This window comes from Vigna unguiculata, chromosome 2 (genome assembly GCF_004118075.2).
Source record: "Vigna unguiculata cultivar IT97K-499-35 chromosome 2, ASM411807v1, whole genome shotgun sequence".
Lineage (NCBI taxonomy): Eukaryota > Viridiplantae > Streptophyta > Magnoliopsida > Fabales > Fabaceae > Vigna > Vigna unguiculata.
Genome location: NC_040280.1, coordinates 33,439,850 through 33,460,366, shown reverse-complemented (window position 1 = coordinate 33,460,366; position 20,517 = coordinate 33,439,850). Strand labels below are relative to the sequence as shown.

Genomic DNA, 20,517 nt, shown 5'->3' with positions numbered 1-20,517 from the left:
ATTTGATAATTTGATGAGGCTGTTTTATTTTGTTGAAGGAACCTTGGGTCTCTAATGTATTTTTAAGGGTTTAATTTCATAGCTGTTTTGACCTTGTATGTTGGAGGCATATGTAGGAGCTAAGGCCAGCTAAGGCCATTCTTGTTATTTTCCCAGTTTTGGTTCAAATGTATAATGCTACGTCGTTCAGTATATTCCAATTCAAGTAAAATGTTTGGTGTGTGACTCGCGTTTTTTAATCATTGAATGATGTATCTGCAAGACATTCCTATATGAAATAGGATCATATGTACGTTGGTCCTAGTATGTGATGTTAATTATCTCTTGTCCAAGTTTTTATCATATTAACGCTTCTTGAAATTCATATATGGGTGGTCTTCCCTTTCTTTGGTAGTGTTATTTCTGAAGATTGAAGAAAGTCTGTTGGTGTATGACATAGATTTCTTCATTTTAATCTCAGTAGAAACCGAACCGGTAAATTAACCATTTTTTCTCTGAATATGAATACTTCTAGTTTCAAAGTTTTTATGATTTGAGTTTTTGGTTTTCGCCACCTTGCTTTCATTCTTCACTCTTATTATAGTCTAATTAGTTAGCGACAGTGTTCCAATAAAAATAAAATTAGAATCGCAAAATAAACACTTTTGAGTGAATAAAACACTCCTTTGTGCCTTTTTGGTTCATGGTTTGCAAAATTATGCTCGTTTACATTACCAGGTTAGCTATGAATGGAATAAGTTGTAAGTATGAATTACATTTCTTGAATATTTGTAGCATATTCTGTAAAAGTACTTCTGCAAGCTATTTGGGAGAAACTAATATTTATGATAGTGAAATCTGGAGCCAGAGCCTTTACGTCTGTGTTGTTCGTTGTTTGTTTTAACGTATCACAAGTGTTAGATTGTGTAAATAGTTAAGTTTTTATGTTTTAACTATGTATCATCCTATCTCCTTCTCAGCACTATGTGGGAAAAGTAAAGCGTTTACTGCATTTTCATTTATTTATTTTCATCTGAAAAAGAAAACATATTTCTAAGATTTCTTTGACTAACCTTTTGAGTGTAGTTGTACTACACTAGTCCATAGTTTTAGATTTCAGTCTAACAACACACATTGGAATGTACAATTCTTGCTAGAGACTTATAGTATCTGCAGTATGCATGAATCTTGTCCCAAACTTCATAGAAATGACTGGCACCAAGGACATGAGAAAGAACAGATTTCGAAAGTGTAGATTGAAGTCAAACTGGTAACATCTGATCTTGGACCTTCCGAGTTTCATATTCAGGATTAATAATGACTAGTGGTATACCAGAGATTCACTTTTTGGAAAACTTGCACTGACAAAATGCACATATCCATGTTGTCATTTTTTGTTGGCCATAAAAAGAGAATAATGTATAACATGTTTGTTACCTTAGATGTTAAAAAAGAAACGAAGAATTATTTTTAAGCAGTATGATCAAGTTGTTTGTAATGACTAAATTGGGCATAATTTAATCACTGTTAACAATTTGCTCATATTGCTTAAAAAATCATTGTTTTTTTAGACATCCGATGTAATGAATAAATTATATATAATTCTTGTTTATTTCTTATGGTCAACAAAAAAATGGGAATAGCTTTTGTAAACAAGAGTATAGTTAAACACTACAGAACTTGATTTTCAAGTTCCACGAACTGAATTTTTTTTAGAGTAGTATGAACATCACGAAAAACTAAATTTGCAAATGTATAATGTATATACTTGATTTTTTGGTGATTTACCTTCGTTCAATTCTACAATTCCGAATTTCTATAGTGAACACTGTTAGTATTGTGTTGATGTTTCGGTTTGTGATTGAGTGAGTTACTAATTGTTCTGGAGATTTGAATCATTGGATTATAATTGATCCAGAGTTGTGTTCGGATTTATAATTTGACTATGAGTTGCATTAATTGGTTGTGGTTGGGATCGAATTATTCAAGGTAAAACAAAGAATCAGAGGTCTTAGGATGTGTTTACATTGGCATGTTTTGTTATCTGGCTGCATGTGCTCTGGTGTCATGTGCAAGGGCCAGGCCCATACCTTTGTGTTTATTTTTCTTTAAAGCTTCAGGAGTGTTAGTGTTAATGTGGAGGCCTGGTTATGGCATATAGATTTTGTAGTCAAAAGCATTTTTGTTGGTTAAAATGACGTTTTGGTGACTTTTTTCGAGTTTGTCATTTCTCATTGCGATTTAGGTTCTGACAATATCTCAGTGTACATCCAGTAAATAGTTAAGTTTTTATGTTTTAACTGTGTTATCCTATCTCCTTCTCATGACTATGTGGGGGAAAGAAAAGCGATTACTGCATTTTCTTTTATTTATTTTCATTAAAAAAAAACATATTTCTGAGTTTTCTTTCACTAAGCTTTTGAGTGCTGTGGTAGTACACTAGTGCCGACTTTGATCGCTGTTTATTTTTTCCATTTCTTCTCTCGCCACAGCTTCTCACCCTTCTTACTTCCTTCTCTCGCCACAGCTTCTCACCCTTTCATCTTCATCTCTGCAATCCTCACTGTAGGAGAAAAACCTGTCCGTGAATCCACTTTTGGAGCGAGCATTGTGCACGCCTACCCTTGCCTGCATCTGGTGAGGTCATTTTTTCACTCTTTTTTTTCGATTTGGGGGTGGGATGTGTTGTGAAAACATATTCTTATTCCCTGTTTTTTAGCCAGAGTGCTTGAGGGTATTGCAAAAGGGTCACGTTTTTTTTGTAGCTCGGAGCGAGTCCAGGTAAGGGGCCACTGTGATCGGAAATTTCTGCGCACGGCTTTACAATCTGCGAAATGTGGAAGAATTTGGGAAATGTGTTTGAAATGATTTTTTATATTTTAAACTAAAAGTTTTAAATATATGTATTTTAATACTTCTATTTATTTTTAACAATGAAATCTGAGATCATGCTGGACAACACTAGTCAATCTAGCTTGTTAAACAAACCATTTAGGGGTTGGTTGTCATTCGATCACAACTTAAGTGCATATTGTTTCCTTCAAATTTAGGGCACATAAGTTGATGGTCCTATCTAACATTTATTAAATATGTATTCTTTCTGATTTGCTAGTGAGTTGATTTTTGGTTGCTGCTGAGAGTTTTAGGGGAGGATTTGGTGAAGTATGGAACACTTATTCATTCAATCCTTCTGTTTTTATTTTTTTGTTTTCTTTTTATGTTAAGTCCACTGCTATATTCTTCAGCAATTGGGTTTGAAGAGCCGAGGAACAGGGTTGCAATTTTCATCCCGGTTTAGTGCTGAAAGAGGTAGGTTCTTCGGTTTTGTTCTCTTCTCATAAAAGCCTGTATGAAGATAAGACTCACATCTTTTTCTGACCACATCATTTTCCTAATACTTTTCATTTTGAACTCTGAAAACTTGTTCTAACATGTGCTTTTGGAATTTTTAAGTTCATATGCTTCTCGTTGCTATTATGCTGTACTCATTGATTAGATAGATTGCTTTTTTCGGATTCATTCATGATTATTTTGTGAACATAAAATGTGTGTTTATGGACTTATGGTGATTAATGTATACCAATATTTGGTTCTGTTTGTATGGTAAATTGGTAACGATTATGGCCTTCCAACTGTACTAGGTAGAATTGTATTTTTTGTGTGCAAGGTAATTTATACTTGATTTCATGTCTATATTGTGCCATATGTTATCTCGAAGACTGAATTCTTAAAATTTTAAATATCTTTGTTGAACAAAAAGGGTTAAAGTGTTTTATCTTTTCAGTAGACTGACCCTAAGACATAAGTTGTATTTGGGCTTTTATATTTATGGGTTTTATGAGCATGATATGTTTAATTTGTCTGATCCAACTTTAATATTAATATGAATATATGTATTTATCTCTTGTTAAATGCTCTTTACCTTGAACTGAATTAATATGATTGCAGGGCTTTGTCTCTACATAAGAAAGCAGTATGCCGCACAGAACACGACCCATGACAGCACTCTTGCTGTTCACTGCACTAAATACAGTTTTGTGTGCAACCATTACTCCAGTCTATGATTTTGTTTGCTTTCTTCCGTACTGGGAAAGAAGGGTGAGATTTTTGCTATTTCTTTTTCTTTTTTATTTCTTTGTTGCATTCCATCATCTGGTTCGTTATGTCAATGAAATTATGTGAAATTACCCTAGTTAAGTTGGAGCACTGTTGTTATTGTCCTGGTATTCTGTAGATCAGATCTCAATTTCATTAATTCTTGAACTTGGTTATAGACTATGATGACTCACAATACCCCCTTATGGTGCAACGTGAGGAAATTATTAGCGTGATTGGGTATTTTTGGCGTTTGTAATCATGTAGAAAAAATTGTTCTTAATGGCTTCTGATCTTGAAGGTGGTCCTTAATGTGAACCATAAGGTTGTTGCCTTGTGACCTAACATAACATCACAGATTCAAACCCTCCCTAATTCCTCTTTTCAGCGGCTTTTGATCCTGAATTAACGTTAATGATATGTTGGATGTTTGTTCATGACCTATTTTACTAGTAGTGGAACATAAGTACATTAGAACCTTTTTAATTCTTATTATGTTGGATGTTGGATCAACTCAGATTTCTCTTTTTAATTGCCCACTGTTTTGAAGATGTACATTAGAACCTGCAAATGTATCTGTTTTGGAATCATATCTTAGTTCATAGGAAATCTTAAATATTGCCATCTAGTGGTATGTGGTGAATAGTGATAGCCATTGCTATGCTTAGTACGTGCAAAAAACAGAGTAGATGAACTGGCAGAGAAGATAGCTCTGTCACTGTAATGACTTATGGATGTATTGGTAATGTTTTGGTTGGGGCTGACTTTGAAATAGTATGTGTTAATTGTCTATGTGGCTAATTCTTTACACGATCTAATGTTACAGAGGGAAAGGCGTCGCCAGCAACGAGAAGCTACTATAGCTAACAGTACAAATTAGCCATGACAGCATTTAATTGGAGAACCTTTCCGTAGTAAGATTTTTATTGTCCTTTCTTGCCATTCTTGACGTAAATAACCATATTTGGAATGAAAATATGAACACTTGGACCCTTGGCCGCAATCGTCGGATATTTATATAAGTAACCTTACTGTAACATTACTTTATTAAGGTCGGAAACCAAATATTCAATTGAGTCAATTTTCTTTTTTAATTTTATTTCTTTTATGACCATTGATTTACATGAATTTAGTGCTGGCTTTTATGCAAAATTCAAGTTGGTAACTTGAGTTTTGCTTTATCTTTGAATGCAATTGCCACATGGTGGGCAAGGAATCCGCCTAGAGAAATTAATAACTCCATTCTGTTCTATCACATTATTTGTTTAGGAATCCACATAAACTAGGATACTAGAACTGTGAAATTCTTAGTAATAGAAGTTCTTCTGTGTTGCATGGTTTATTGGCCTTTTTACACGCAAGTGAAAAATGTCTCACTTTAATTATATGTCAACTTAAATTATCCACTTCTGGTATATGTCCAAAAATGGATTTATGATAAATCTATATTTTAATGGACTTAAGGTCCAAAAATATATGAATATGAATTTAAAGTCCAAAAATATATGGATATGAATTTATGATAAATCTATTTAAATGAATTTAAAATAATATAAATTTGAATTATTATAATTAGACCTAGTTTGTGGGTTTTTTTCCCAAACTGGTGCAATTTTTTTTTTCAATTTCCTAAAATGGTGTAGTTTTTTTTTTTTTTTAATTCCTGGCAGAGGCAAGTCATGAGAAAATGGCACGACTTCATCTTGAAGAAGTCGTGCCAAATTAAGGCGAATTTGATTAAAATAAGCTGAAGTCGTGTCACATGGAGAGACTTCTGTGTTATGAAGAAGTCGTGTCATATTCAGACGACTTTAATTAACATTTAAAACAAAGTCGTGCCAATATGGAAAGAATTCAATATTAAATTGTTAATGAAGAAGTCGTCCCATATTGGAGAGACTTTAGTGTTATATTGATAATGAAGAAGTCGTACCATATTGGAACGACTTTAGTTCGAATAAAAATTAAATATTTTTTAGTCATGTTAATTAGTTAAATAATAATGCATATAAGTAATTAAAAATTTTATGATGATTTTGGTTTCTTATAATAGGACATGAAAGTTATTTATGAGAGTCTGTGCCACAAGGAGGTCTTATTCGGTGTCATCTAGGTCTTAATTGAGGGCTCTGAACTGGATTGTCATCATCATTATATTTTTGAAAATGTTGATGTTTTTTATATTTTGGAATTTTATATTTTTTTTTTGTATTTTTGAATTACTTGAAAATATGTGTCACACGACGCGAGCGGTCGGACAGACACTGAAAGAGAAAGAAAACTATTTTTGGTATGTTTAGAAAATAAGCGTCACACGGTGCGAGCGACCGGACAGACACAATGAAACGAAAGAAAACATTTTTATTTTTTTGATTTTTCTATTTTTTGCAATTTTTATAATTTTCAAATATATTTGTTTTTTTTTATAATAATAAAATAAATAAAAGGATGAAAATATTTAAGAAGAAATAAAAGTGGAAAATAAAATATGGGGTACATGAGTCATTAGTAAAGGTGCACAAAGTAAACACAACAACAAGCCCAAAAACAATAGACAAAGATATGGGGTGCATGAATATCACATGTGGAAGGTGTATGAAGCAACAGGTGGGGTGCGTGCAATAAATAAAGGGGTGTGCTAAGCAAACACAAGATGGAGGTGCAGGAATTAAAAACGGGGGTACACGAAGGGGTTCCTAAAGCAAAGAGGGTGTAAAAAAACAATTAATACAATCCAAATAGGGGGTGCAGAACGTAAACAGTATTCTAGCCCAAAACGAAATAATGATAGGTGCAAGGTGAAACTATGGGGGTGCAAGGCGAAAAAACAAAAAAAAATCGTGGCAAGTGAAACCAATTGACCTAAACCCTAGCTGCTGAAAAAAAAAACAAGAGGCAAGTCACCTCCCTCTCTCCCTCTTGCGCCTGGAACCAAAACCATGAACAATCATCATCAACACCTCACTTACTCCGGCAGGCCAGGGACGCCGGCGACGACGCCGACCACCATCAACGACCACCTTCACCGTTGCATCACCACACCACCGCGGCGCCTATTGACGCCGGAGACGTCGCCCTCGTTCCCGGCGGCTCAACGACTCCCTTTCGCGCACGCATCCAACCCGAGATATCGTCTCCCCGCTGCAACCACCCAAAGACGGCGACAGCGACGCCACCACAGACCTTAACGAGAGCCCAGGATACGCGACCTTCACTCTCCCTCCTCCCAAGCACGACTCGAACGGCCGCTGCTCCGACGCCCAAAGCCACTGCCGACAATGCTCAGCTCACCGCGACCCAGACCGCCGTCGCAGCGCCGCTGTTGGGAACTAGGAACACCGCTGGAGATTCTAGTCCAGTTCCCTTCTCGCGTCAACGCGGCTCAACCCTAGCACCAGTTTGCACACGAGTCCTCTACGAGAAACCCTGACTCGCCGCTGGCGACTGCTTCAATTCGTTTTTTTTTATCTCTTTGTTCCGATTGGATGTGGCTGTTTGGCACTGGAATTGGGGGTCTGTTCTTTGATTTTGCGCAGGTGAATGATAAAGATGAGAAAAAGATTAATTGATGGTGGAAGAGTGCGTGACGGTGATGGTGATTTTGGGAAGGATTGTTGTTTGTGTTGAGTGCGGCGGGAAGGTGGTGATAATTGGAGGACAGTGAATCTGTTTTTTTATTCTGGTTTTTTATGCAGGTGAATGTGAAAATGATGATGGAGGCTGATGGTTGGAATTTGAATGAAGGTGCTGGAGTTTGGAAAATGAATTAAGTGTGTATGGGGATTTTGTTTGGTGGAGGTGAGGGCGTGATGTTGATGATGGCGAGAGAGATGAATGTTGTTATGTGCAGTTTGTGGTTATGTGCAGGTTGTAGGAGAATGAAAATGTGTAGAATGGGGTCGTAGTCAATGTTAGGGTGTTGGGTATGCAGAGTATTGAAGAAGGAAGTGAAAGTGTTAGTGTAGGGGTTGGCTCTGACGACAAAGTGAAGCGTGAGTTGAATGGAGGACGGGTTTAGTGTATGTCTCGTTTTCAACCATTAATGCAACAACGGTCTCCACACATAAACATATTGGAATCGTGAACCAGTAACAGATCAAATACAACCAATCCAACACACAACTAACAACTAATCAAGTTGACACATAAGTATTGAAGGTACAAACGATGCTTACTTCTCGGAAGCTCCTGGTGGTGGTCTTGGTCTGTTCGTTCAAGATGCAAGTGTACCTCTTGTACATCCTCAATGCCTATGACAGTTCCTTTCTTCTCGCCCTCCTCTGTTCTGTTCTTCTTCTTTTTATCTCTCATTTTTGTTCTCTTTTTGTGCTCTCACCGTGTGTGCTTTTCTGATACTTGGAAGTTGCGTGTGTAGGTGGAGGAGAGTAGACTTTGGGTTGTTGTTCAGTGTGAGTAAGTGTTGGGCCTCCCAGGACAGATAAAGGAAACGTGTTATAGGAGAGAAAAAATCCTTGTTGACGGTTGCGTGTTGATCATTGAGGAAACCACAAGAACGACAACTTTTTGATTAAAACAGAGGAGATGTATGAAGATTAATGCATGGAACCGAGGGTTAATGCATGAAATCTACGTGGAGAAGCGACAATGTAAGAGAGAGTTGCAGCGGGTAGGTTGTGCTGGTGCAGAGAAAAAAAGAAGCCTTTTTTGCATGTCTAGAAAATAAGTTGAGAGAGAAAACATGGGACCCGTGGCAATGTGGTAACGTGTGATTGGAAGAATCTTAGAGTGCAAAGAGAATAAAGGTGGGTGTAAAAAATAAGATGATATGAACATGATAGAAACTTGTTACACTTTTAATGAAAACAAGGTAAAAATAAAGAAAAAGAATGCTGCAGGTACATAAAAAGGAATTAGGTTGTTACGAAAATGAAAATGGATATGCATAAAAAAATGGAAAACGACTAAATAAAAAGGAACAAGATAAAAAGCTAATATGAAATAAAAGTGCAGTAAAACATATTAAACTCAAAGAACATAAAATAAAACAACAAAATAAAAACGAAACTAAATAAAGAGAAAGAAACAAATAAAATAAAATAAGACAAAATAAAATAAAATAAAAAAGGTTAAAATGGATATAAAAATAATATAAGATAATAACAATAATAACATTAATAAAATAAAATAAAGTGAAATAAAAGCCATAAAATAAAAACAAAACGAACAAAACAAAAACAAGATGAAAATAAAGTTGAAATAAAATAAAAAGTAAAAAAAGAAATATATATTTATGCTCAATTAAATATTCATTTTTTGTATTATTTTTTTACTTTCTTCCTAATTATTATTTAGGTCACAATTTATTTTTTTTTATTTTTTACCCGGACGAAATTGGGTGTTGACAGGTGACAAGGTACCAAATATACAAAAATACCAATTATAAAATATTTTAATAAATATTTATTTTAGTTACTAATAAATACAAAAATACCAAATATGAAAATTAATACTTCAATTAAAAAATTTGGTCAACTTCCATAGAAAAATTGTATTAGTAGTTAAATAATCTCAACAATAAGAAATAATGTTTTGATATTGACTAAAAAATTAAGTTATTTCAACGAATAAGAAATTTCATTGGTGTCAATAAAAATACCCAATATTTATATAGGTAAAAAAATAACCCCATTAGAAAAAACCTTATTTATATTAGTTAAAAAAAAACTACAACCTCTATTTTGATTGTTCCCATTAGACATTAACTAAAAATAATATTTGTTTAGCTAAATAATAATATTGATGTTAGACAAAAAATGCTCTAAATTATTGTTTTTCAGTTGGCATTTAAGTGTGCCTCTTTGTACACGTTCGCTCCAGATTAATATAACTACTCTAAATTCAAGCTGCTTGTGCTGAAAGCTTTAAAGTAAACGGTAAGATTACATCACTAGATTATCGTAGAATTTGGTTGATGATATTTACTGGAAGAAAATTGAAATACTTTTAGAGAGAAATTCAAAGTTGAAACCCAGAAATCGCATTCATGAGCAGCAGGAGCAGCAGTGTAATCATCATTCATGTGTTGTTTTGCTGCTTTGTACTTCAATCCACAAATTAGCTATTTAAGAATGCCTATGACCTCGTTCCATGATATTAACCGACAGATATTACTAGACACATTCCCAGTGAAAATATCACATTTACAAAGACTGGGTTAAAATGTGGTCTGATCTACAAGACCAATCTATTTTTCATTGCAGTGTCAAGGGACAAATGACTGTACATATACATACATTAAAGATAAAAGGAGGGGAATAAGGGGTCAAAATGGACATGAATCTCTGCTAAGTTTCTACTATGTACAGATTATATACAATATTTACTACTCCCTCGCCATTTACCAGAAAGGACACCACCTGAAAAAAGTCATAATGTGCAGAAGACATAAAGCTTCAATAATCTATTTTAAAAGCTTAAGCTGTTAGGAAATAACACATGGTTTTATATCATAATTCTAACTCGCCTGGATAAAAAATTGCTAAGTTAAGAGACCATACCCTACATAATTTTGGCACAGATTTTCATGTGAGGAAGCTTGGATAATTAACTTTTGAACTTGCAACTTAACAGATAAAGCATGATCAACTTCCCGAGTGTCTCCAGAAATTAAGCTACTATGGTCTGCAGCATGCTGAAGGGAGTTGTTTGAGACTGAAGAGCAAGTTGAAAAATCCCGGCCAGTAAGCTTATTACTCATGCGAGCCATGACAACCACAGCTCGCTCGTTCAGAACCTCATTAGCATCACCAAGCTGGTTAACAGCCTATATTGAAAGGTATATAAAATGAGCATCATTAATCAAAAAGCAAGCAACAAAATAATACGGAATGAAGATACCTGTAGAAGTTCCCTTTCACGGGCACCACGCTGAGGGTGGGGAAGCTCTCTATTTTGAGCAGATTCCTCAGTATTTACAACAGGAGGTGCATGATTGCTAGTAAGCATAGACATTTGTGGAACTTCATTGAAATTAAAAAGACGCCAATTTATGAGAGGATCATGTACAAAGGCCTGAATACAGGAAGAAGAAATAATCCATTATTTATTTCTCAACAAGCAACATAACACGATGAAAAGTTAATAATACCCTCATGTGATCCAACTTAATGTCTAATTAGAGAAGTATTCTTTCTAGTGACCAACATAGTGATGGTTATCTTTTTTAACCTTTAACAAAAAGAATTGTTCATCTTTCGCTAATCCTTTACTCACCTTTATATATAGTCTTTACTATTATGATTATCTAATATCTATGCAAAACTAAAAAGAAATTCCATGGAAAGGAAAAACATAGAAAGACCTAAAGTTATAATATACTTTGCTTTTATAAAAAGAAATAAAAATACTTGGCTTATCAACCACAAATGTATCTATGGAAGAAATCAACCAATATATTAAGGATCAAGACTTCGTTAACTCTTGACAGTTTTCCTGTATAATTTTTCATACACATAATTTCAACCAAAATACCTATTACCCACATTAGCAGCCAAATCGAGTAGTGCTAAACCTCCATATACATATACCAAATGATGTGACTGCCAAATTAGCACCATCAAGTACCCAATTCGATTTTATTAAATAATAAAAAATAACTCAATATTTTTAAAACATTTTATTTCTTCACATAAAATTTGATGATATGGCAATGCTGATCAGCACCGCCACATCAGTTGGGAAAAGAATGTTTCCTCAGCAAATGGAATATGTAGGGTTTCTAAACCAGAATTTACTCTCAACTTAAAAATTAGTTTCAAATTTCAATGTAAAATCTGAAATCATCCCATTACACTGGTTTCATCATTTAGAAATTCATAAACTGAAGATAATCAAAGAGAGGTCAGAGGGATGGAAGCCATATATACCTCCATCATGGCCATAACACTATCTTTATTTGTTCGGAGAACTTGCATAACATTTTCGCAAGTTGAGCGAAAGTTTCCCTCAATACCACTAACTTCCATGGCTTTCACAAGCATTCTTGTCAGGCGAAAGGGGACCTGAATTGTAACTTAAAAGATAAGATACAGTAAAATATCTATAATCTCCATCATCACAAGTTACAAATAGTTTATGAGTGCACCTTCTCTGGGAACTTCTCACGGTTCATTGATGCTTCAAAACAGTCTCCGAAATCTATGTGTAAAATCTTCCCACTGCAGAACATCACAAGTATTAGAAGCTAGAAAAACTTAACTAGTGACAATATACCAAACTTTCTTTATCAAATGCTACCTAAACCGATGTAGCATAAGATTGCTTGGATGGCGATCGCCTAAACCAAGAAGGTATCCAACCTAGCAAAATCCAATCACTATTTTAGCTCATATTAAATAATAACAACAACAGGGAGGTATAACTGATATTGGCAACTCATTCAGAACAGGAAAGCCAGAATATCTTATGAAAATGAAATAAAAAGGATAAAATTCGATACTAGAAATAGGAATTTCCAATCTGATTACATTGGTTGCTGAAGGATGTATAAATTAGATAGAAAATCCAAAGAAAAGCGTGCCAAAATTTTAAAACTGATCAATTTCAATGGTAGGAAACTGTGGAAAAACGAAATGACGGGTTGGACAACACAGAACAATCTACTTAACTCAAGTGATCAGTTAGCAGATATTTTTACTAAGTCTTTACGAGAGCCTAGAATTGATTATATTTGTAACAAGCTTGGCACATTCGATTTGTATGCTCCAGCTTGAGGGGAAGTGTTAGATATTGTTTGATATTATTAAGATATTGTTAGATATTGATAACTACAATATCAAACAATATCTTCTATTTAATCTTTTTATTTTCAGTTACTCTTTTTATTTGTACCTCTCTCTATTATAAATAGATTACCCTATGTGTGGTTTATACACAAGGGAGATTAATCTCAATCCCTATTTTCTTTATTCTCAACAATAATTATAAAAGCTTCAAAGAAGCATATGTTCTGCCTTCAACCTTGTACATGACACCTTGTGGATTACAGAGTATTTAAAAAATGTGGCAGGAAGATACAAGATTACAGCAAATGCGTAGTAAGAACACACCATGCTCATAACTGCCAAACTCCTTGTATAATTTGTCCTCCTCTCAAGCCATATCTCAGATGTCCGGCTTTTCAACCAAAGTACCTAGGAGTTGGAATATTGTGAAACGTAGGGTAAGTATTATGGGACAGCAAACTTATAAGTAAAATTAGCATAAACATCACACACCCTTGATAGGTCATTTCCTTCTGTATTGTTCAAAGCATGTTCAAACACCTCCACTTTAGCTATAAGAGGCAAATGATCATAATCAGGTGCAAAACTGAGCATGCATTTGTGTTCCTGATTCAAGGTTATCTGTACAAGAAGAATAAGACAATTCAAGGATAATCCCGGAAAATATCATATTTATGAGTTGACTATAACTACATTTATGCCTAATCATTAGTAAGCGAATGCAACAGGAACTACGGAGAGAAATGGATAGGAGAAAAGGGATTCTATCAGACCTTTCTGGCATCTCTATACTCCCGGATGAGATGATGCAGGGTATCACAATTTGGGACCCATTCAATTAAACCACTGTTTGGAGACAAAGGGATTACAGCATATCGCTCGATAGAAAGATCTTTCTCTGCTGTTTTGGGAGAATTCTCAAGCAGAGTATTCACTAAACCAAAAAGCTAGCAAAAGTAATGGTAGACTGCTTATTAATTTGTCAAAATGATAAACCTAGAAAAAATTACAACGTGACATATATATATGCAAACAGCATATGCCCAAAGCAACCACTGAATGGAAATACCTGCATGACTCGTTCATCCTGGCGTAAATCCTCATGACCCTTCAATAAGAAGGCATAATCATCACCATCACTCCCAAGAATGGTTAACTTCCTAGGTCGTTGCTTAGATGTTATGACAACAAGTTGGCGAGCAAATGATGCAATTGTAACCACCGGTGCATCTGGAAAAAGGATATGGATGTGTTAGTACACTAAAGGATCGAATCCAACAAAAGCTATCAGTGGTAGATAATAGCCAACGGTGTGGAGCAAAACATCAGCCATATAAATATCACAGATGGTATGGTGGCCTATGGCGGAAAGTCATGGCAGAAAAATTTACACACAAACAAATACAAACTAAAAGAACAAAAATGACATACATTAAGGAAAGCATGATGACAAACTAATTTCATAAAATTTATAAAATTCTCGTAATTGTCATCACATAAAACCTTAAACATGATCCATAATAGATGAAGAACATGTGAAAAGAGGAGAGAAAAAACAATGAGGATAAAAGAAAATAAAAAAGAAATAGAAGTTACTGAAATAGACGACTCAAAGGAGACTAGACAACAGAAAGACTAATTCTCTAATGCTTTCACAGCCTAGTGTTCTTGGTCACGGAAGAAGAAGGTTCATATTTGTAAAGGAGAGCTAATTCCAGGCTTTGGGTTATTTAAAATTGAGCAAAACCTAAAATCATGTTTTTGAAAAACAGACAAATAAAGGAAAGCCCAATCTTCCAACATAGGTGAAAATGGCAGAAGACGCCATAACCTTCAAAATAGCGGATGGCAGTGACTAGCAAAACTGCCACACCTTACCACTATGGCACCACCACAACCCCATTTGATAACAATGAATCTAATCCAGCATCAGGGAAGTAAAGAAACTAATTTACCAGCACGGTATGTCCCCGGAACAGCAAGCTCCAAATTACGGCATTCTAGCAATTCTGGAGAAACAGACTGCAAAGAAAATGCATAATATTCAAGGTCCATAACAATGACAAAACAAATTTATGAGTGAATAAGTACTACTCGTACCTCCAAGTCTAAAGTTGTGAGACTTTGAAGTTGCTTATCTATCTTTCTGAATACATGATAATAGATATCCCAAGCCTGATAAAGAAATTATTAGAAAACTAACTTCAAGTCAATCATTTCTACATTTCTAAAGGATACAGTATGGAGGAAAATAATCTTCCTGGGTATTCTCTGCATAGCGGATAAACTTGTATCTAGTTTTGCTACAGTTGCATTGTTACACAGTTACAATAACTATCTATCATTGTCAGACAGTAAATTTAACTCTAGTCCCGATTTTTATCAGAATGGTTATTATTGGTATGTGACTCATGTTCACTTGGTATTTTACAAGTAGTGTGCACAGAAAACACCATCATACAATACAAGTAGTGATCAATCACCAGTGTATTGGTAAAACAGGATCTTCGTCGCCAATTTCCAACAAAATCTTGGCAGACTTCAACACTAATTGTGGATAAAAGAGGCAAGACCCAAGAATGGTGATACAATTTCCAAGAGCAAGTACGCAATGGACATCTTGGACAAAATAGGATTCATGGGTGTCAAACCTATTGCAGTCCTATGGACCCTAATGTAGATTGGGTAGGCTTTCCTGCTATAAGTCACTTGCAAACAACATCATTCATTGCATACCTAAGACACACGGACCCTTCTACATGACTCATCTAGATCTCTCTCTATCCCTCTCTATCTCTCCAATATTAATGTCTCCAAATAATCCCTATAACAAGTAATCTGCTAATTTTTTACAAATCCAAATTTTGATACCTGGGTCAGTTCAGCATCTTTCCCAGTTCTCTTATAATTCATACAACACTCATAAGCCTCTAGCAACTCCTGTCGATAGGCCTGAAATAACAATAAAAAAATTAGTCATAACACCAAGGTCGAAAACTATTATAATGCAAGCACGTTTTCCAGAATGAGTAATATATTATAACAACAAAAAAGATTATAACACACCTCAATAAATATTCTCTCCTTTATGGTGACATTGTTTTTCATTGCTCCTTCTTCAAGCATTTCATGCAAAGGCTCCAACACCTTAAGCATCCCTTCAATATTATGCTCACCAAAATACAAACGGCTAGCTTCTTCAAGAGCTTCATGCCACAGTTCATGCCAAAGAATAGCAACTCTGATCAGTTCCTTTGATACAAGCTGTGCCTGATCCACTAGTACACCACTGTGCTGCCGAACTTTGTCAACAACTTCCTGAGCTGCAGCCTTGCGCAAGTTGCTTATTGATTTACAGGCCACGAGCAAAGGATACATGAGAGCCTACAAAAGAAATTAAGCAATGTTGGCATCTAAATCAATTAAAATGTGTTGACCTGACAGACTCGTAGCATTCTGAAGGACTAAAATTGCACATTGCGACCCAACTATAAAAACTTGAAGGATTAAAATTGCGCATCTATGACATCTAAGGTATCCAAGCGCCAAAATTGAAACATGGGGGCCGAATGTGCAACATTCATCCAAGCATAAAAAACTCTATGCTTCCACATGTTCACAATATCTTCAGTGTTTAGAGGTGTCTCAAAATTAGAAGAAAATAATTTCTCTTATTCACTTTCATTTCATACATCTCACATATATACATATACACTGATTGGATAATTTAGGAAACAAATATCTGAGATTGCGGGATTGATGTGCTAGTAATAAAACCAATATACAGCCAATATACAGAATTAAAACCAATACCAATAAAGCCGAATGTGCAACATTCATCCAAGAATAAAAAACTCTATGCTTCCACATGTTCACAATATCTTCAGCGTTTAGAGGTGTCTCAAAATTAGAAGAAAATAATTTCTCTCTTATTCACTTTCATTTCATACATCTCACATATATACATATACACTGATTGGATAATTTAGGAAACAAATATCTAAGATTGTGGGATTGATGTGCTAATAATAAAACCAATAGCAATAAAATTTGAAAAGCCCTAAAATATCTCGACAGAATAAAATCTAAAGCTTCCTAAAATATCTCGACAAGGTGAAATCTACAAACTGATACTTCCAAAAAAAATCACAAATGGAAACAAGTCCAAGTTCATCATGTCAGTCATATATACCTGTGGATGATTTTGCCCAATCCGAACCAAAAGTGATTGTATCAACTCTCTCACAGCATGGTTATTAGAGTGTATCCTGGCAATTATTTGAGGTAGAACTACTAGCCAAGTATTGATATTAACTAGGGAAAATCCTTTCTTTAAGGCCATTTGTACTTCTGCTGTAGCTCCATGGTTGAACCACAATGTCAGAAGTCGAAGAATATCCTGCTCAGCCAATGCAACAGCAAGTTAAAGATTCAAAAGAAAAAGATGATCATATTCCACTTGGATTACATGCAACAGAGATATCTCAAAAGTGCAGTCAGAAAAAAGTAGTTTGCAAAATATAATAACCACAACCAACTAAGTAGAAGATAAATTTCGGTTTTATTATTTTCGATAGAGTTCGGCTGAACTATAGACGAAGAATAAAAAGATGCCACAAACTTGCTTAAAAATGTGTATGTTCCACTTCAAAAAACATAAAATAAATGAGTCATCTTAACTATGCCAACTTGCTATGATAAAACAAGAGAACTGCATAATATAAAACCAAAAAAATTGATTAAATCAGCTTAAAATGCCAGAACGTCATCCCTTCCAAATATGAAATACAAATGTAAGGAATATCGCATCACTATGAAAAAAATTCCTCTTTATTAAATCCTGTTAGAATTATTACCTATACCTATTGTATCATTAACCCTATGTGTAGGGGGTTGAGTGTGGGAAACTACCTACTGCCATATCTACTATTGCATGTAATCATGCCTAGTATCTTAGAGTAGTCTTTTCATATCTTTTCATATGTACGTGCTTGCTTCACTATAAATAGAAGAGGAAGAGAGTGGTACTGTTGCCCACTACTCCTATTTTAAAGTCTCAGTCTCAAGTTGGTATCAGAGCGGGTTGATCCCGCTCTGGTTTCTGTCTCAGCTGGTCCGTCACCGCTGTCCGCGGTTGATCGCCGTTAGTCACCGCCGCTGTCCGCGGCTGTCTAAGTTCGGTTAACCTCGTTTCTGAACTACCCAACACTGTCAAACAACTTCTCGCCACTGTCTGCGTCCTCCGCCGCTGTCCGCCACCGTCCGCCACCGTCCGCCGCCGTCCGCCGACGCAGTTCCGTCCGGAAACCACCGGATCTGAACCGCCTCTCCGCGCGACAGCCAACCCCGCCGGTGTCGCAGGCAGCGCCGTCGCCACGCGCCTCCACGCGCGTCTTCTCTGTTCGCTGCAGGCAGGCGCGTGCCGCTCACGCGCCGCCTTCCCGTCGCCAGTTCGTCGTCGCGCCACCTCCGTCGCCGTCGCCGGAGCCTCCTCTATCCGTTTTGACCATCAAATCTCTGTTCCGGTGAAGTTCAGTAGCACCTCTTGTGGAAATCGTCCCTTTCGAAGTCGAAAATTGTCACTGTTTCACTGTTTTCGTCACTGTTTTACTGTTTCCGAGATCCTTTCTCTTTATCATGGCCACTGGAGGAACTGGGAGTGCTATTTCATTCTCTGGAAGCCCCTGCATTACGTCCGAGAAACTAAATGGCCAAAATTACTTATCTTGGTCCGCTGCCGTCGAGATGTGGTTTCTCGGTCAAGGACACCACGAACACCTTGAGAAAGATGGCAGCCACGTACCGTCTGAAAAAGCTGAACAGTGGAAACAAGCAGATTTCCAACTATGTGCTCTATTGTGGCAATCGGTGGAACCACGACTTTTGATGTCCCTACGGGCCTTCAAAACTTGCCACTCGTTTTGGAAGCGAACTCAGAATATCTATGCAAATGATATTCAACGCCTCTATGATTCGGCGAACAAGTTGGCATCTATGAAAATGACTAACCATGATATGATGTCATTCATGAATGACGCTCAAGCTGCTGTGGAAGAACTTCGAATGTTCTTGGAAGTCGACTCTCTAGATGAAATGAAGAAAAAGCTTGACAAGTACTATATGGTAATGATCCTCCGCGCTATACACCCAGACTTTAATCATATCCGAGATCAGCTTTTGACCTCTCATGAGGTTCCTTCCATGGAAACTTTGATCTCCCGCATGATACGTGTTCCAACTCTTCAAACTCCAGAAACTCTTGCTGTAATGGAACCATCTGTCATGGTTGCCACCCGAGGAAGAGGAGGTCGTGGAACTAGAGGGGGTGGACGTGGAGGTCGTGGGCGTCCTCAGTGTACGTATTGTAAAAGGATGGGTCATACCCAAGAAAACTGCTACACTTTACATGGATTTCCTGCCAAAACAGCCAATGTCTCCCAGGCAGAGACTACTGACTCCAAGTTCACTGAGGACGAGTATCAAGAGTACCTAACAGCTTGGCACAGTCATCTCAAGCTCCAAGTACATCAACTGTTTGCATCTCTCAATCCATGGAAGGTCACAATTCATGGGTAATTGACTCTGGTGCTTCTGATCACATTTCTGGTAATACCTCCTTGTTCTCAACCATTTCATTCCAAGAAAAATCTCATTTTATAACCCTCGCAAATGGTTCTAAAACATCCTCAAAGGGAGTCGGTCAAGCCATCTTATCTCCGTCCTTAAATCTAAAATCTGTCCTTTTTGTCCCTAATTGTCCTTTCAATTTAATTTCCTTAAGTCAGTTAACCAAAACATTGAATTGCTCTGTAACCTTCGATGACAAATCTTTTGTTATACAGGAGCGTGGCTCGGGGAGACCGATTGGAGAAGGATATGAAGCGGGCGGATTATACCATTTTGGATCTCGTCCACGTGTGTCCTGTGTTGCAGCCCCCAATCCTAAAATGTTACATGATCGGCTTGGTCACCCTCACCTGTCCAAGTTAAAGAAAATGTTTCCTGAACTTAGTCGTCTCCAGACTTTAGAATGTGAGTCATGTCAACTAGGAAAACATGTTAGATCTACCTTTCCTAAAAGATCTCAATCAAAGTGTACTTCTAGTTTTTCTGTCATCCATTCCGATATCTGGGGACCTAGTCGTGTCTCATCTTTTGGCTTTAGGTATTTTGTTACTTTCATTGATGAATATTCGAGATGTACTTGGGTTTATCTTATGAAAGATCGTTCTGAATTATTATCCCTCTTCACATCCTTTTTGAATGAAATCAAGAATCAATTTGGTCAAGTAATTAAAATCTTAAGAAGTGACAATGCCAAAGAGTATTTTTCGTCTGCTCTTTCTAATGTTTTGAGTTCCCATGGTATCCTGCACCAGTCTACTTGTCCTCATACGCCACAACAAAATGGTATAGCAGAAAGAAAAAATCGACACTTAGTTGAAACTGCTCGTACCCTTTTGCTTAGTGCCAACGTTCCTGTCCATCACTGGGGAGATGCCATCTTAACTGCAGGTTTTCTTATTAATCGGATGCCATCTTCCTCTCTCAATCATAAGGTCCCTTTCTCCATTCTGTTTCCAGACAATCCTCTCTTTCACACTTCTCCTAGAGTTTTTGGTTGTGTATGTTTTGTTCATGACATGTCTCCCGGGTTAGACAAGCTTTCTGCTCGCTCTCTCAAATGTGTTTTCTTGGG

General features: G+C 36.3%; 2 protein-coding genes and 1 long non-coding RNA gene across 33 annotated transcripts in view; 2 read left to right on the top strand and 1 right to left on the bottom strand.

Annotated features, from left to right (window-relative positions):
- Positions 1-5,173, top strand: part of LOC114173793 — a 47,843-nt gene extending 42,670 nt beyond the window's left edge. For 2 of the 30 annotated variants that reach the window (XR_003602570.1, XR_003602569.1), the window contains 4 exons: positions 2,549-2,616; positions 2,699-3,288; positions 3,928-4,077; positions 4,901-5,173. Coding sequence is in view for 8 of the 30 variants with exons in the window: in XM_028058400.1 (XP_027914201.1) it covers positions 3,955-4,077; positions 4,901-4,954 (177 nt within the window). In the remaining 22 variants the exon portion in view is untranslated. The other 28 variants (XR_003602579.1, XM_028058402.1, XR_003602563.1 and 25 more) reach the window with 25 other exon arrangements.
- Positions 5,174-10,049: 4,876 nt separating this feature from the next.
- Positions 10,050-20,517, bottom strand: part of LOC114173244 (serine/threonine-protein kinase TOR) — a 34,070-nt gene continuing 23,602 nt past the window's right edge. For both annotated transcript variants that reach the window (XM_028057512.1, XM_028057513.1), the window contains exons 42-56: positions 17,011-17,217; positions 15,885-16,202; positions 15,690-15,770; positions 14,919-14,993; positions 14,774-14,840; positions 13,888-14,048; positions 13,592-13,765; positions 13,311-13,439; positions 13,143-13,226; positions 12,331-12,392; positions 12,179-12,251; positions 11,961-12,095; positions 10,933-11,106; positions 10,593-10,858; positions 10,050-10,451 (exon numbers count right to left, since the gene is read on the bottom strand). In XM_028057512.1, coding sequence (XP_027913313.1) covers positions 10,433-10,451; positions 10,593-10,858; positions 10,933-11,106; positions 11,961-12,095; positions 12,179-12,251; positions 12,331-12,392; positions 13,143-13,226; positions 13,311-13,439; positions 13,592-13,765; positions 13,888-14,048; positions 14,774-14,840; positions 14,919-14,993; positions 15,690-15,770; positions 15,885-16,202; positions 17,011-17,217 — 2,025 coding nt within the window. In that variant the 3' untranslated portion in view covers positions 10,050-10,432. The remainder of the gene's footprint in view (positions 10,452-10,592; positions 10,859-10,932; positions 11,107-11,960; positions 12,096-12,178; positions 12,252-12,330; positions 12,393-13,142; positions 13,227-13,310; positions 13,440-13,591; positions 13,766-13,887; positions 14,049-14,773; positions 14,841-14,918; positions 14,994-15,689; positions 15,771-15,884; positions 16,203-17,010; positions 17,218-20,517) is intronic.
- Positions 18,995-20,056, top strand: LOC114173245. The gene is made up of 2 exons (XR_003602480.1): positions 18,995-19,424; positions 19,661-20,056. It is a non-coding gene; the product is annotated as an uncharacterized LOC114173245 (long non-coding RNA).